The 15,680-nt window shown below is 41.9% G+C and overlaps 1 protein-coding gene across 3 annotated transcripts; it reads left to right on the top strand.

The window, feature by feature from the left end:
* The first annotated feature begins 201 nt into the window (after positions 1 to 201).
* Positions 202 to 13,861, top strand: LOC146570425 (folylpolyglutamate synthase, mitochondrial-like). Of its 3 annotated transcripts, none has more exons than XM_085278850.1 (15): positions 202 to 282; positions 5,710 to 5,838; positions 5,936 to 5,989; positions 7,222 to 7,286; positions 7,733 to 7,847; positions 8,464 to 8,541; positions 8,714 to 8,775; positions 10,132 to 10,234; positions 10,311 to 10,388; positions 10,469 to 10,616; positions 11,287 to 11,373; positions 11,453 to 11,603; positions 11,737 to 11,812; positions 11,909 to 11,975; positions 12,679 to 13,861. In XM_085278850.1, the coding sequence occupies exons 2-15, from the start codon at positions 5,806 to 5,808 to the stop codon at positions 13,053 to 13,055; spliced, it is 1,494 nt and encodes a 497-aa protein (XP_085134976.1). In that variant the 5' UTR covers positions 202 to 282; positions 5,710 to 5,805; the 3' UTR covers positions 13,056 to 13,861. The 3 variants fall into 3 exon arrangements, with proteins under 3 accessions (XP_085134976.1, XP_085134975.1, XP_085134974.1); XM_085278849.1 differs by lacking the exon at positions 202 to 282 and adding an exon at positions 336 to 1,060 and having other exon boundaries at positions 11,290 to 11,373; XM_085278848.1 differs by lacking the exon at positions 202 to 282 and adding an exon at positions 338 to 1,060.
* The last annotated feature ends 1,819 nt before the right edge of the window (positions 13,862 to 15,680 follow it).

Raw genomic sequence — 15,680 nt, 5'->3', positions numbered from 1 at the left:
TTTGATCAAAACTATGATACTAGTTTACTACCACATGGGGGCGCTCTCCGCACCAAACCGGACTGTTTGATAAATTAATAAACGTGAAAATACAAACCAAGACATTCTGACGACTGCAAAGCAGCAGAAATGCTCATGTAAATTAATAAATAATGATTATGTGTTATAATGTAAACATATCTCAAATTAATTTAACTTTTGTTTTCGTCTTCATTATTTACAGGAAAGTATTTGAAAGCCTCCGATTCTGATTCTGAACAAACCTTAGAGAAGTAACAAAAGGTAATAATTCTGCTTTCTTGGATTAAAGATGCACATATTATTCCAGAGATAAACAGTTTGCATTCAAATTAAAGCTCAGTCCTGAGAATTCATGGCGTCAAAGGTAAATCTCATTCAGGATTGTGAAGTTTTCCTCTTTCACTTTATAGGAGGGAAGGGAAGAAATGTGCTCTTACACCCCTAACCTTAATCTTCCACATAATGCTTTTCAGTTATAGGTTAGATTTCCCTGCAGGACATTTCTGTTTCTGGTAAAGGTCTGCTAAAGTCTGGACATTTAGTGGCACAAAAATCTGTTATTGCTGTTTTCAGTGAGTCGCGACAAATTATGGAGCTGGGATGGCTATTATTATTATTTTTTATATTGGAGACACTGAAAAACATCCACCAACTTTCACTGTTGCAGGATTGTTTTAGATACTGATCTAATCTCAGGTTCTGAAAATGTATTGTTTTTTTTATTGTTCGATCTTTGTCGGAGTATTTGTGTGTTTTATTTCTTTGCGTTTTCGTGTTTTTAAAAAAATAATAAATGAGTAAAAATGACGGGGCGTGTTCTGACGTCATTACGCTTGAAAAACGAGCCTTCCATATTTGGTGTCGCCTTCCTGGGACACCTCCACGCTTCATGATGCTGTGCATGTCGCGCATGCTACGGCGGGGCTCGGCCTTCGCCGCGCGGCTTGCACGGCGGGATCGGGCACTCAGTTTGGCGGGTCTTTCGTGCCGGCACTACAGCACCGAGACGGCTCCTCACATCCCGGGAATGGAGTACCAGGTATGCTGCTTGACCGCCGCCGTTCGTGCTCCAGCCGGCTAACGAGCTAGCTAACTGAGCAGCGAGACTGTTTCCGAAAGTTTGGAGGTAGTTTTCGGGCTGACAGGCTGCCCGGACTCGGCTGTTACACGCTAGCTTGGACAGCTATTAACAGCTCGCAGTAGTGTGTCAGTGGCTAAAAGTCTGCGCTGGCACGTGCTGTGGTATTTCTGTGTAGCCATGTTATTTCTGTTAGGTTGACTTGTGCCATGCTCACCTCACTTTTTTCCTGGATGAACTCAGGTGTTTTTGATGTTTCCTGTAATATTAATGGGAATTTTCCGCAGTTTCAGAACTGGGTCTGTCAGAGCCGTCCGCAGTCTACTTTATGCAAAATTGAGGAGACAAGACCCCTTTTATCTCCTCGTGCTGCTGCTTTCACGAGCATTTGGCACATACAATTTTACACATGGCGTCCATCATGGGTTTCCTGCGGCCAGATATTAAAGAGACTCAATGAATGAGTTCATTGTCACTGCAACAAAATCATCTTTAAGGATTTTCTGAGTCTGTTTCTACTGTAGACTGTATGTGAAAGATGGATGTAGTTGTCCATTGACCTCTTGGTGTTGTTATGAAACTCTGCAGGCTCAGGGTGGATCAGACTGCCTGCTCTTTGGTTTATGATCGACGAGGCGCATATCCTGTTTTAGGCTCCACTGTGACTGTAATAATGAGCATAATTCATAAAATAAACACGTTTTCTTCTGTAAGACTTTAAACTCCTGATTGGCCCAGTAAACTGATCAGGAGTGTGTTCACTGCCGTCACAAATCAATTAATGCTGGTTTATACACAACCAGAGGAGTCGGCACCTGGTGGTGATCAAACAAGGTTTAAGGCACTTCTGTATTGGTCTCACTTTCTAGATTGATTTTAGACATGATCTGTCATAATTCTACAGAAATAATTGCTTAAAAATCGATTTTTATTAAGCAAATAAACTTAAATATACTTTTTGTAGTTGCCCTCTGGAGGTTTAAATAATTTGGACAGTTTAGATGTTTCCAGATGTGTGCCGCTATAAATTAAAACCCTCTATAAAGTTTTTACAAAAGGAAGAAATGGCTGCTATGACTTCATCTTTTTTTCTGCCTAAATGAGTGGACCAAACCACTCTGATTCATACAAGGGTGGAGTTCATTTTAAGTAACTAAAAGTGTTTTGTTTTCCATCTGTCACCTTTGACCCAGAAGCCTGTAACCACTGAGATTACACCCATGCCTGCAGCTAAACAAAAGATTTCTCTTTACATTTCTGATCCACTGCTGGGCTCGGCTCCCTGGGATTCACACCTATTTTTTGTTTTGTTTTGTTTTTCCAGAAAACAACAACACCTGAGTTATAGGAGACACCACCTGGTGGTGGTATGGAAGGGTGTCTGGTAGCTGTTTTTTTGAAAGGCTCGAATGCTGTTAACTGTCTCCTGTGGCAGTTTTGAAACATTCACACGTTCTTCTTCATCTGTCTTTACCTCTTGTTGCTTTAAGCTGTCAGAACTCCTCCACACCTACTTTTCACAACGCCTGTGCTTTGGACTCTGGCCAGGAGAACAGTTCATTTGCATGCAGAAGTGAAAAAGAAATGTGGCGTCTGTGAGACAGGGAAATGACACGGAGTGAAAGCTTTTCGAAGAAAGCAGTGGTTGGAGTTAAACGTGTTTGTGGTGGTTTGGAAAATACGGCACACTTAAAATCAATCCTTTGATTTTTCTGAAAATCGACAGGTCCCCTTATAATCCCGTGTGCCTTATGTATGAATTCTGGTTGTGTTTACTGACCTCGAAACGATTTTATGTACACGGCGCTCGAAAATCTGTCAAATGTTTCAGTACGACTTTGCTAAGCTACAAACACGCACCGCTTGATGGATTGTTGGAGCATTACGGCTATCATAGGCAGGAGCCTCGCGGAGTGATACGTACTGTGCTTCAACATAATATTACAGTATTGTGTGTGTATAACCTCTTTTTAAGTTTTGTGGATATTATACGTGGTTATGCTGAGGATATGTCGGCCGATTTCCACTGGAAATGTCTTTTGGTTAAACTGTCAGCAAGGAATTTACATTTGCACTGTTAATTTTTTTTTTTTTATATGACTTTAATGCACTTTTAAAAAAGCTGCTTGTGTAAGTGAAAATACATTGATTTTTTTTTTTTTTTTTTTTTGCTTTTGCACTAATAAAGTTGTGGAGTTGTAAAGTATTTTGTCTAGTGTCAATTATATCGTCAGTTATATTGTTATCGCAAATTTTCAAATGAATGTCGTGATAAATATTTTTGGTCATATCGCCCTGCTCTGAGCATACCTGCTACAACAGGTGATCAAACGTTATCAAACTGGAGCCAGTGATCTAACCATGGATGTAGACAGGACAGCATAAGAGCAATCGTGAGCTGTAAGACTTCATTCTGCTTAATTTCCAGCATTTCTGCTATTTCTGTGTCTGATTTATATTTATTGGTTTTAAAGTGGAAGGCGTGAGATGTCAGATGCTGTGAATCACTGTCTTTTAAAAGTACTGGCTTTTATCTTTTTTTTTTTTTTTAATTGAGTGTTTGAACTCTCATACAGAGGAATTGGGTAAATGGGATTGCGGATACATGCTGAAGTTTCGCCGTGTTTATATGACGTCTCAGTTGTAAATTGAGAAATCTGTGGTTGTTTTTATTTGCATATCTCAATAACAGTTCATCCGATCTGCTTTAAACTTGGCTGTTTAGTTTTCAGGGTCTCGGCAAACTCGGCGCTGAGATTGAAGTCATTGAGCTCTCATAATCTAAGGAGCTTGGAAAGAAAGTTCTGATGGCTTTATTTTGCTCCACTCTGTGTGTAGGGGGAGGGACTCACCTGTGAGGACTCACGGATGATCTGATATCCTCGTGTTGGTGTTGTTCCCAGACCATCATGAAAATGTTGTTCCAGGTTCAACATTGCAAGTGACCAATCACATTGTTGTGACGTTATTCTTTTGCGCGCCAAGCCATTCGTGCATTTATGAAATTCCAATGTTGCAAGGACAACATCAATTCTGCTTACTGTTTATTAAAGGGTTACGGTCAGGGTCAGGGTCCGTTGATCGGCGGACAGAGGCGGTTTCACGCAGCTTAGGTACAGTTTTTTGTTTTACGCCGGTTTTTCCCGAAGTCGCAAAAGTATGACGTCACAACATTCTGATTGGTCACTTGCAATGTTGATCCTGGAACAACATTTAGTATGATGATCTGGGAACAACACCAACACGAGGATATCAGATCAACCGAGGACTCACACTGACATTAATCCATTCCTGAAATTTTAACTCCCAAAGTTTAACTGATAAGATTTGTATACTGAAGCTGTCATTAATTCTGCTTACAGGTCTGACTATTTCATAGATTCCTGCATTGATTCCTGATCAAAGCAAACATTTATCTCTAACGGCAAAGCGATTTGAAATGTCAGAACACTCTCCAGCTCTGATTAAAGGAATGAATGAGTTGTTAGACATGTGAATCTGATGGAGTGGACAGTTTGAAGCTGACTCTTCATTCCCATCTCATTTTCCAAATCCAGTCAGATCACAGCTCAGAAAATATCGTCACGTTGAATATTTGCTTTTGTAACAAATTATTTATGAACAGAATCCTTGTCATTGCTCCTGTGAGTCTCATGGGCTTTTTTTAAAAACAAAAACTCAGTGAGTAATCAGACTGAGCTTTCCAGATTTTCATGAGCCTGCCAGTTGTTTAGCAAGATTAAATTGATTTCAAAGAACTTGAGAACCGGAATAACTGCTGGCTGCTTGAATAATCACTTATAAAAGAAATCTTATATTGACCTGCTGCAGCTTCTTCTGGTGCAAACAGTTGTTACATGAACGTACCTGAAAGTACAGCCGGACCCTGGTTCAACTTGAGTTGATATCACTTCAACACAAAACGTAAATACTTTGCACATAAACTGAATGAGAAGAAACAGCAGCTCTGACTTTAACTTCAGTTCATTTTGAATATATGAGACTGAGACTGCTGAAACCTGTAAGATGGATCTGGCATGAGAAGAGGCTTAACATGTTGCCCAGATGAAGACGGGTGGCTGATGTAATATAGAATAAATAATACTGTGGCCATGTTTTGATTCTTCTAATTTCCATGTTCACGAGTCCACTTGGGCCAGAGTGATGCAAATTTCATCATCAGACATCAACCATGTGGACTTATTTGTGAAGAAGTCGCTTTACACTGCGCCAGCTACTGCCAGTGTCCACGGTGAAGCATGAGCTAAGCATTAGACCCCGCCCACACCCCCACATGCCGCAGGTATCTCTGTTACAGAGTGACAGAAGAGCTGCTGTTGTGCTGCTCATCAGTGGTTGGTTGGTCTCAGCCGGTTTGCCTCACAGGTGTTGTTGGGCTGGTGGTTACACCTCTGACTCTCACTGACCGTCTCGGCATGAAAGATTTCTTAGCTCTGCTCGTGTGAAAGTGTCATTTTTACCTTCTGACATGTGCAGAGGAAACAAAGCATCTGTCACTCTCTAAGTCAGACTGATCCTCATCCTTTCATTCAGAAATTCTTTCCTGCAGATTATTGATTCCATCCTCAAACATTTTTCTTTCACCTCAGGATGCCATTTGCACTCTGAACACGCTGCAGACAAATGCCAGCGCCTTGGAGCAGGTACGACGAGAGCGCAGCAACCCTCAGCTGCAGCTGAACGCCATGAGAGGCTTCCTGGAGCGAGCCGGCCTCACGGTGAGCCAATCAGGGCAGAGAAAACATTTAGAATTACAGTGTCATAGTAGATATGGCCTTCAGTGTTATCTGACGTGTGTGTCTGTGTGTGTCAAAGGTGGACGAACTCGACCATCTCAATATCATTCACGTGACTGGAACAAAGGGCAAGGTGAGCTGATGTGTGTTACATAACTGTATCAAGATGAGTATTTCTTTAGCGCTGTTTTATTGTTCTTGTATATCAGTCTCACTCAATACTCAATCATATCTTGAAATTAGATTTAGGTCTGAGATAAAGAGGCAGCCTTGTACAAACACACCCTGTAATTGGACTTATCTTAAAAATAGCTCTATAAAATATGTATAACAGTGGGGGGGGAATAACCCTCAAGGGGGAAAAAAGACAAATTTAAATGGATGAAGTAAGATCCAGGAGCTCAATAATGTAAAATGCTGTGGGGAAAAAAAAATATAGAATTTATGCAAAAAAATTATGTCGCTATTTATCAGTGGAAAAAATGGAACAACTTACAATGTTAAACATTAAAAATAAATGCAATAAAATATATGTAAATACAATATAAAGTCATGTAAATGGGGGGGAAAAAAGAATGCAATAAAAAAATAATTTAATATGATTAAGTTGCAAAAATTATTTAAGAATTATTTTTCCCCTGTAAAACATAATGGGTTCAGTCAGACAAAAGGATGTAGCAAAAAGTATACAAGTTATAATTTATGTATGCAATTTTTATTTTTTATTTTTTTTGAATTTGTTCTTTTTTTTTTTTTTTTATGGTTTAAACAGGTTTAATTTAATTAGTAAAAAACTGTAAGTAAAAAGTTTGATTTTTAGCAGGAAAACATAGTAAAAGTGATGAGTTTGTAACAGTTTAATATTTCCTGACTCAGAGAAGGTGAGGGACACAATTTCATACATTTCCTGGATTGCTTTCTCCATTAAATTTGCTCAGTCATTCAGATGTTTCTGTTGTTTTTGGTACATTTCATGACTCTAAAACTCTGAATTCATGAGCATAAGCAGGCCTCATCTGTCTGCACACACCAACAGGATGTGATGCCAAAGGTTTACTGACAGTGCGAGTCCCATCCAGCCCTGCAGATCTTTGTCGGGCTTGTAGTGATGTGTGGGACTCTCTTTAACCTCGCTGTTGTCTGTCCCGTCAGCGCCGAGCTCTCGTTATGCAACTTGAGAGCAGAAGGTCAAACAAACATGTTGGCAAATGTGTATTCATTAACCAGCTCGGTCGAGGGTGCTTTCAGACTTCACTTTTTATTTATTTATTTATTTATTTATTTATTTATTTATAGAGGAAATTTACAACAAAGTGCTGTTCTGTCCCGATGGAAAAACCCAGCGATGACTGTTTTGTCTTTCAGGGCTCGACATGCGCGTTCACTGAGCAGATTTTAAGAAATTATGGCTTCCGCACAGGATTTTACAGGTAAACTCAAATCTAACTTTTATTCTTATTTTTTGACTTAAAGCATCCACCATGTAAGATTAAAGATGTGTTGCAGCTTTTTGGGATGTACACACAAGATTTAATAAGAAATAAAATCCATAATTAGCCATGAAGGATCACTGCCCTTTGCCTCCCGAACTGCAGAGCTGGTCCAGATCGTAAAGTCTGAACAACATCCACATGTTGCGGGGTTTGTTTTTTTTTTTTGGTTTTGTTTTTTTGGCGAGACATACACGCCTCTCCAAAAACAAAAAAAACAAAAAGAGAAAATGGAAAGGAAAATGAAGTTAGTGACCATTTGTGAGCTCTTCTGAAGGTCTTCAAAATGTGATCATATTGATGATGCGGGGGGGTGCAGGTGTGTAATGTTGGTTCGACTGGTTGTGTTGAAGTGTTTGTGTCTGAAGCTGCGCGTTTGTGTGCAGCTCTCCACATCTGGTGCAGGTCAGGGAGAGGATTCGGATCAACGGACAGCCAATCGGGAAAGACCTCTTCACTAAATATTTCTGGCAGGTTTACGGGCGACTCGATGAAACAAAGGTGGGTCTGAAAACGGGAGCGCAGACAGTCACTGACCATAGAGTGTGTGTGTGTGTGTGTGTGTGTGTGTAATCTGTGTCACAGGTTGTAATTGAGTTGGTTTTAAAATGAGGCTCCTCGCGTCAGGATGAGCGTGAGCCTCATGTGACGGGCAGCACGTGTTGGTCACGCAGCTGCATGTTTCCCACAGAATCAGAAAAGCAGTTTTATTTATTTCATTTAATTTTGTCCTTTTAATTTTTGCTTTTTTAAAAACTCCTAGTTCTTATTTCAGATAAGTGTTTTTCTCCATCTGCTGGTCCCTGCCAAGGTTATTATAGATGATGATGATGATGATGATGATGATTATTATTCATTCTGATTATTATAGGTTGTGTTCTGTGCAATAACTGCATTAAATAGCCAAGATTTTCCATAATACGACCTGTGCCCCATGTGATGTCTGTGCTGTGTATATAAGGTCGGTCGAGGGGGGTCCCATTTCGCTGCAGGGCAACTTGCATGTGACAAAGGCTTTCTTGACTTGACTTGAAGATTAGAATTATGGATCAGAAAGTTCATTATTATCTTTTGGCTGTAATCAGGCAGTCTGTCTTTCTCTCTTCGATCCCCTCAGGATGCCCACGGAGGGACGATGCCGGCATATTTCCGCTTCCTCACCATCTTGGCCTTCCATGTCTTCCTCCAAGAGAAGGTAACTCCAGAGACAGCCAATAAACACACTTAAAAAAATTATTCCTCACTTAAGTGGTATTAATGTGCCTTAAATACAGACACCTGTGCAGTTTCCTTTGTCAGTGAAGTTTAAAGCTCAGATTTACTCCTGGTGTTTTCTTTGGATCTAAACAGCTCTTGTCTTTGCTCAGGTGGATTTAGCTGTGATTGAAGTTGGTATAGGCGGCGCGTACGACTGCACCAACATCATAAGGTGAGATTCTTCATTGAAACTTGAGTTTCAATGAAACTCATACAAGAGTATAATACAGGCCACAGGGAGTTTTTGTTTCTAGCACAAACTGAGCACTTGTAAAATGGGCCCACTGCCAGGCTCATGGTGAATAAACATTAGCATGTGGTGCTATGGCTCTGATTGTGCACACTGGTGTGTACCTTTGATAGAAAGGAATATGTGTGTGATACAGCGGTCCCTTGTTTATCGCAGGAGTTGCGTTCTAAAAATAACCTGTGACAGGTAAAATCCAAGTAGTCAGCTTTATGTTTTACAATTATTATATATGTTTAAAGGCTGTAACACCCCTCACTACATACTTTATACACTGTTCTCAGACAGGCATCAACATTTTCACACGTTTCTTTTCTTTAAACTCAAAGTTCAAACCTTTGTAGAAAAATAAGGCCAGTATTATAAAACTAAAACGTTTCATCGACATTGTTGTGTTTGTTGGGGAGAAAACGTACAAACATACAGTGCAGCACTTTAGGGTCACACTGCTAGCGATCGAAGATTTATGTAAATTTGACAAGCTGAACACATTCTGTACTGTACAGGAGCCACGGCACGAGATTGACAATGGTCCACAAAATTACGCACAAAAAAAAATCCTCAAAACAGCGAGGCTGCGAAAGGTGAACCGCGTTATAGCGAGGGACCACTGTATTTTGGATTTGTGAAAGGTGGACATGGCTGCATTATCATGGTCTCATCTCTGCTTTACAAAGTCCCATTTTGAGATCTGTGTGGCTCTAACCAGAATCCCTGAGCTGGAATCCATGTGCACCGTGGTTGTGCTGTTTATGCCTTTTGGATTTTAATGCAGTTATCTAACAAAGAACATGGCTACCATGGAGTTAATTATGTCATCAGAAAATGAATGCCAAAATATTCAACCATCAGGAAGCCTCTGCAGCACACACATCTCTTGGTTTAACTGGGCTCTGCTGACTATAGGAGTGTGTGCAGTCATGCAGGTAATATGCTTCTGACAAGAAATGCAAACGTGCAGCATTTTGTGCACTTGGTTTATTAGAACTGAACAACAGTGCAGTGAGCCTGAAGGTAAAATTAACACGTGATCGTGTGCGATTTGAGTCCTAATCTAAAGGCAGTGAGTGCCACAGACCTTAAAAAGACTTGGAGGGAAAATTGGGGGCAAAAAGTAGACTTGTCTTCATTTATATGGTTAGACTTCTTTTTCATGTGTTTATTATTAGCATTACTTTTACAATTCGTCTTTCATGAGGTAGAATAAAAAACACTTTATAGTCGCTTGAAAAACTTTGAGGCGCTTTTAACCAGCGTTTCTCGCCCTGTGCGGTTCCACAGGAGGCCGTGGGTGTGTGGCATCTCCTCTCTGGGCATAGATCACACTCAGATTCTCGGAGACACCGTCGAGAAGATCGCCTGGCAGAAAGGAGGCATCTTCAAGGTGTGTCTGTGGTTCAGCTTGAACCCGTTATTTCTTTTTAGTTCCTGTTTGTAACTCTGCATTATTGTGTTTGTAGCCTGGAGTCCCCGCCTTCACCGTCAGACAGCCAGGGGGCGCCATGCCCGTGCTCAAGGAGCGGGCCAAAGAGATCGGAGTAGGAGTCCACTTTCAGTCACATCACACAGGAAAGTGAAGCTTCAGTTTTATCTAACATGCTCTAACCTGTTGTCGCAGTGCCCACTGTGGGTGTGTCCACAGCTGGAGGACTACCAAGTGGACTGTGGACCTTTGCACCTGGGCCTTGCAGGGCAGCACCAGCGCTCCAACGCCTCCCTCGCCCTCCAGCTGAGTCACACCTGGCTTCAGAGGAGGTGCCTACCAGGTGTGATTAACGTTTATACATAAATCCTAAATATCCCAAATGTACATAAATTGAATACTGCCTGAGCCTCGAAACCACGTAGCTGAACCGTGATTTTCTTTTTCTTTTTTTAATTAATTCTTTTAAATGTAAAATCAGTGAGAGGAGTTGGTCTACATTGATGTCCGCTGCCTCACGGTAAACAGATCGTGCTGCTGTCAATCACTGAAGAGAGCACAAACAAAGAGCAGTGCTTCTGTGGCAGAAAGTGGCTGATGTCTGTTGTGCTTTCAAAAAGTTGCTAAAGAAGTCAGAAAAATCTAAATAAAACTGACCAAGGTGAAGGGGGAACTTGAGGTTCACAGGGTGAGGACAGGTTTGCATGATGAGATCCACAGTATATAACTTACAGGACTCGGATGTAAAGATCCTGCCTAAATCCCTGCCTGTATTTTAGCTCCATCTATCTATGACACTGCCTCCATCATGCTTCAGAGGAGATGGTGTGTTCAGGTTCACATGCAGTGTTATGTACCCACCACACACAGCGTTTGGAAGTAGGTCAAAAGATTCCTGCTTCCATGTGTTTGCTGGGCTCCCTTCATGGCTTGTTGCAAACGGGACTTTCTTTAGGGGTGTGAGTGAAGGGGTTAGGTGACGAGAGTGTTAATAGAAACCTGTCCTCTCTCAGCAGATCACAGCTTTCCCGTCACCACTGTTGAAAACAACGGTACACTTCAGGCGCCTGCGTTCAGTCCCAGCCCCATCATAGTTAAAGGTGAGTCCTGCTGAGCCAGTCAGCTGCCATTACAACCAGATTGTCATTCAGTGAGGTAACTGTGTGTGTTTGCTCTCAGGGCTGGCAGATGCTAAGTGGCCCGGCAGGACCCAGACCCTGAAGCATGAAGAGGTGACTTACTTCCTGGATGGAGCTCACACCATGCGCAGTATGCAGGCCTGCGTTCAGTGGTTCCGAGAGACTGCAGCTGAGCACGAGAGGAGCGCCAGGTGAGCAAGACTTGTTAAACTGTGTGTCAAAGACCACCTCAGACAGCCACGCTCTCTTTAAATCCTAGAAGAGTTTCTGCAGGAAGGTTTGTACTTCACATGCTGATTTGATGCCTCAACATGTTTGTTTTAGTGGAGCTGTGGCCAGAGTGCTGCTGTTCAACGCGACAGGAGAGAGAGACTCGGCTGCCATGCTGAAACTGCTGGTGGTGAGTACAGCTACTTTAATACGCACACATTCATGTAGAGAGGAACCGACCGCTATAAATAATTCTTCTGCCCTTTTTTTTTTTTCTCTCTCTCAGACGTGTCACTTTGACTTTGCTGTCTTTTGCCCAAACATCACTGAAGCCATTGCTTCCTGTAACGCAGGTGAGTACTCTGAATGGGATGCAGTTTCTGAAAGGAGAATAAAGAAACTTCTCTCTCTCGATAGAGATACGTTCAGTCATTTTGTTCATAAGCAGCTTGAAACCACTCTGTTCAGGAAAGGGCTTCAAGGTTACTCCCAGTTGGCTTTCAAGGGGGAAAGGGTTAATGTTCACCTGCACAGTGGGAGTGAAACCTAACATGGCGCGTTCAGGAGTGACAGCCTGTGCATGCGGTTTGTTAATGATAAACATAATGATCGAGCATCAAGGTGTCCAAAAGAACACCAGGACACACTCGTTCGACTCTCGATCAGACCTCACATGTCTAGAACAGTCGGGTGAAAATGGGAGCTGAGCTGGTGGTGCTGTTAGATCAGGTAGTGGGACATGATGCTGGACAGGCCTGGTGTAATCACATGGTATAGTGAGGATGCACTAGGAGTGTCTCAGTCCAGGAAACTGACTGGGACATAGGTGTGGAACATGGTCCACTCTACTGCCAGATGCCAGAGATAAAAGAAGCTGTTGAGGATAGTCTTAGTTGGCTTGTTGGACTCCGGAGGCTGCTGACAGCTAACGAGGGCCAAAAACAAAACTCGGGTGCAGGAAGAGTTCAGTAAGGGCATGGAGCAAGAATTTAGTCTTAACCTCTTCCTGCAGATTTCTATACACAGGATTTATTGGACTTGTTGTTTCCTTCTCAGACCAGCAGAACTTCAACGTGTCAGTGGAGAACATGCTGACTCGCTGCTTGGACAACGAGAGGAGCTGGCGCCTTCATAACCGGCTGGGTGATAACGAAGGCACCCAGCTGCTGATCCAGGACAGTCTTCCTCGTTTACCTGAGCACAGAGGGGACACCTTGGTGTTCCCGTGCATCCTCAGCGCCCTCCAGTGGATCACGCAAGGCAGGGACTCTGTGCTGGCCGACCCGGCCAAGTCGAGATTGCCGGTTAAACAGAGTGTCACGGCCAAAGCCGCTCCCCTCCGTGAGGCCGCGGAGATCCACGTCCTCATCACCGGAAGCCTCCACCTGGTGGGAGGAGCTCTCAAACACCTGGACCCAGCTTCCTCTAAGTGACCATTTGCACATGTTTACACTACTGTGGGAAACTTACCTGGACAGAAGAAGGTTTTTCATGCTTTTAACATTTCAGACTTGGGGATTTGTTTCTCTGAGAGCTAATTATGAGGACTGAGGCAGCTCCAGCTTCACCCTGAGCCTTACAGCGCAGACGCTCCAGAGTGTCTTCAGTCTTACTTGAAGCCAGATGTGTTTACATGAGCTGTAGACGCTACAAAGAGCTGAGCTGGTCAAACGGAATGATTTAAACTGCATTAATTGTTTCTGACCCTGTTGGGAACGTTTAATTATCACATTTCAGAGATCTTTAAAAATTGAGAAATATTTGCACATTTTCCTTTATTGTGTCACTTTGGTTGCACAGTGTGCTTCGTACATGTGGCCTCCTCTTTTTAAATGTGTGAATCCACCAGATTTATACGAGTTTAAAATCAGTGTTGCGTTTCTACGTCTTATTTAAATGGGCCTTAATTTAACTTCATGGTCAGACTGTGACGCATGCAGTCGGTGTATTTAAAGCTAAAAGGTTAAGCCCTTCAGCCATATCCGTTCAGACTCTGACTTTTATGAGCACAAAATGAACATCACTGTTTTTAAGTTTCACCTGAAATTCACTTCTGTGGAAGCTCTACGATGGAATCCGCTCACATCTTTAAAAACTGAGCCGGTTAGTTTATGCAGACGTTGTGCCAACCATGGTTTAAAACTTTGGTGTCCTTCTTGGTCCTGCTGATGGGAAATGTTTTACAGACACAGTCCACGTCTCCGCAGTGTGATCCACAATAAAAATGGTTACAAAACAACACCTGTGAGCTGTCTCCTATTATTAATACAGACACACTATTAACTGATCTGAAATCAGCAGGTAGCTCATTCCAAAGAACAGGACCACTTGATACCGTATGCAAGGTTTGTGAATATACAACCTGTACATCAGTGATGTGCAGTGAATTTAACAGAAAAGGTAAGAGAGTAAGCCCCCCCCCACTACAGTTTAACAGGATGAACTAGACCATCTTGCTGCACTGAGCAGAAACATCTTTACCTTCACTGAAGAATTAGTGCAATTCTTAGAATTGGAGTACTAGAGGGTTTTGTTGTTTTTCTTTTTTCAAACACCATTCTGTCAGTCTGCCCCAGGGCAGCTGTGGCTACAACTGTAGCTGCCTCCACCAGTGTGTGAGTGTGTGTGTGAATGGGTGGATGACTGGGTGTGTAAAGCGCTTTGGGGTCCTTAGGGGGGACTAGTAAAAGCGCTATACAAATACAGGTCATTTACCATTTACTGAAAGAAAGAAATCACCATGAAAACACACGTGTGTGTGTGTGTGTGTGTGTGTGTATGTATGTGTGTATGTGTATATATTATGACGCATTTGAAAAATGTCATAAAACCATATTCAGCAAGAAGAAATGGGAGTGACACCAAATTTTTTTTTTTTTGAGTGATGTTATTCAGACTCAGGAGGGTAAATTAAATTAAACAGAAATAAATTCCTAAAAACAACAAAGAAACTTCTTGGGGAGGTTTTTTTTTTTTTCCCCCCGGGATTCATCCGGTTTGTCGGGTTAGAAAAATGCCACAAAGAGTAGAGATCTGTCAGTCACTATATGCTTCCACACCTTAAACACTATAACACACACATTCTTTACTGTGAAGTGAAGATATGTGTTTAAAAAAATTGCCCTGGTGGAAGTCAACTTCTTTTCTCAACTAAAAGTGAAAAAGTACCGGCTCTGAAATGTACTCAAAGTAATTAAGTAAAAAGTAGCTGTTTAAAGGACAATGCTATCAGATATTATTATGCAAAGCTAACTGAACCTCATGCTGTATTAATGTAATAATAAAATAATATTAATGCATGGAAGTATAAGTGGGGTTCAGCAGGTGGAGGAACCCCAAGTTCAGTTGTAGTAGCTCAGTGTGGGGACAAGAATTGCTGCTCAATCATTTCTACTGGGAGCTCCAGCAGATGGTCTTAGTGCACAGCCTGTGATCACAGTTAAATTCAAAAATATTTCACAAGCTATCTGGGCTGATGTCCTTCCCCTACACTCACAGCATACAGTTAAATTCAGTGAGTGAATCTCATCATCAGCTTAAGTTTGAATTCATCTCTGCTGTGTAACCGAACTCTGACCAGGAGCTCAGAGCTTTATGTGAATCCATCACAATAGTGCAAACTACTGTTTATCCAGCACTAAACTGCACAGCATTTTCACACAACCTTTGAATAAAACAAAGCTGTAGATCTCAGCTTGTTTTGCAGGACGTTTTACAAAATGAAACAGTATAAAACTTCACACCATACAGACCTGATATCTGATTTAAAAATTAGGACTAACATGCAATCTTTAAATTTGCAGATTATCAAATGTCACTGAGCAGCCCTTACCTTTAAATCTAACCCATCTTCTTCCTCTCCTGTCCTGTCTTTCTTACGTCTTTCTCCATCTCTGAGTGAAGTTAGCTCTCATTTTGTGAAATCCAGCAGCTGGACCTTTACCTCACAGACACGGTGTGACTAACAGTTTGTGTGCTTGCTGATTTTTGTTGAGCTGATAGAAACGTTTAAAATTACCTGCCGCTAGAAAACGTTACTCCCTTTATGATTGCTCCTC

This window comes from Mchenga conophoros, linkage group LG7 (genome assembly GCF_057382185.1).
Source record: "Mchenga conophoros isolate Kocher_MC1m ecotype Shallow Benthic linkage group LG7, M_conophoros_male_GT1.1, whole genome shotgun sequence".
Taxonomy (NCBI): domain Eukaryota; kingdom Metazoa; phylum Chordata; class Actinopteri; order Cichliformes; family Cichlidae; genus Mchenga; species Mchenga conophoros.
This window is presented reverse-complemented; position numbering and strand designations above follow the sequence as displayed.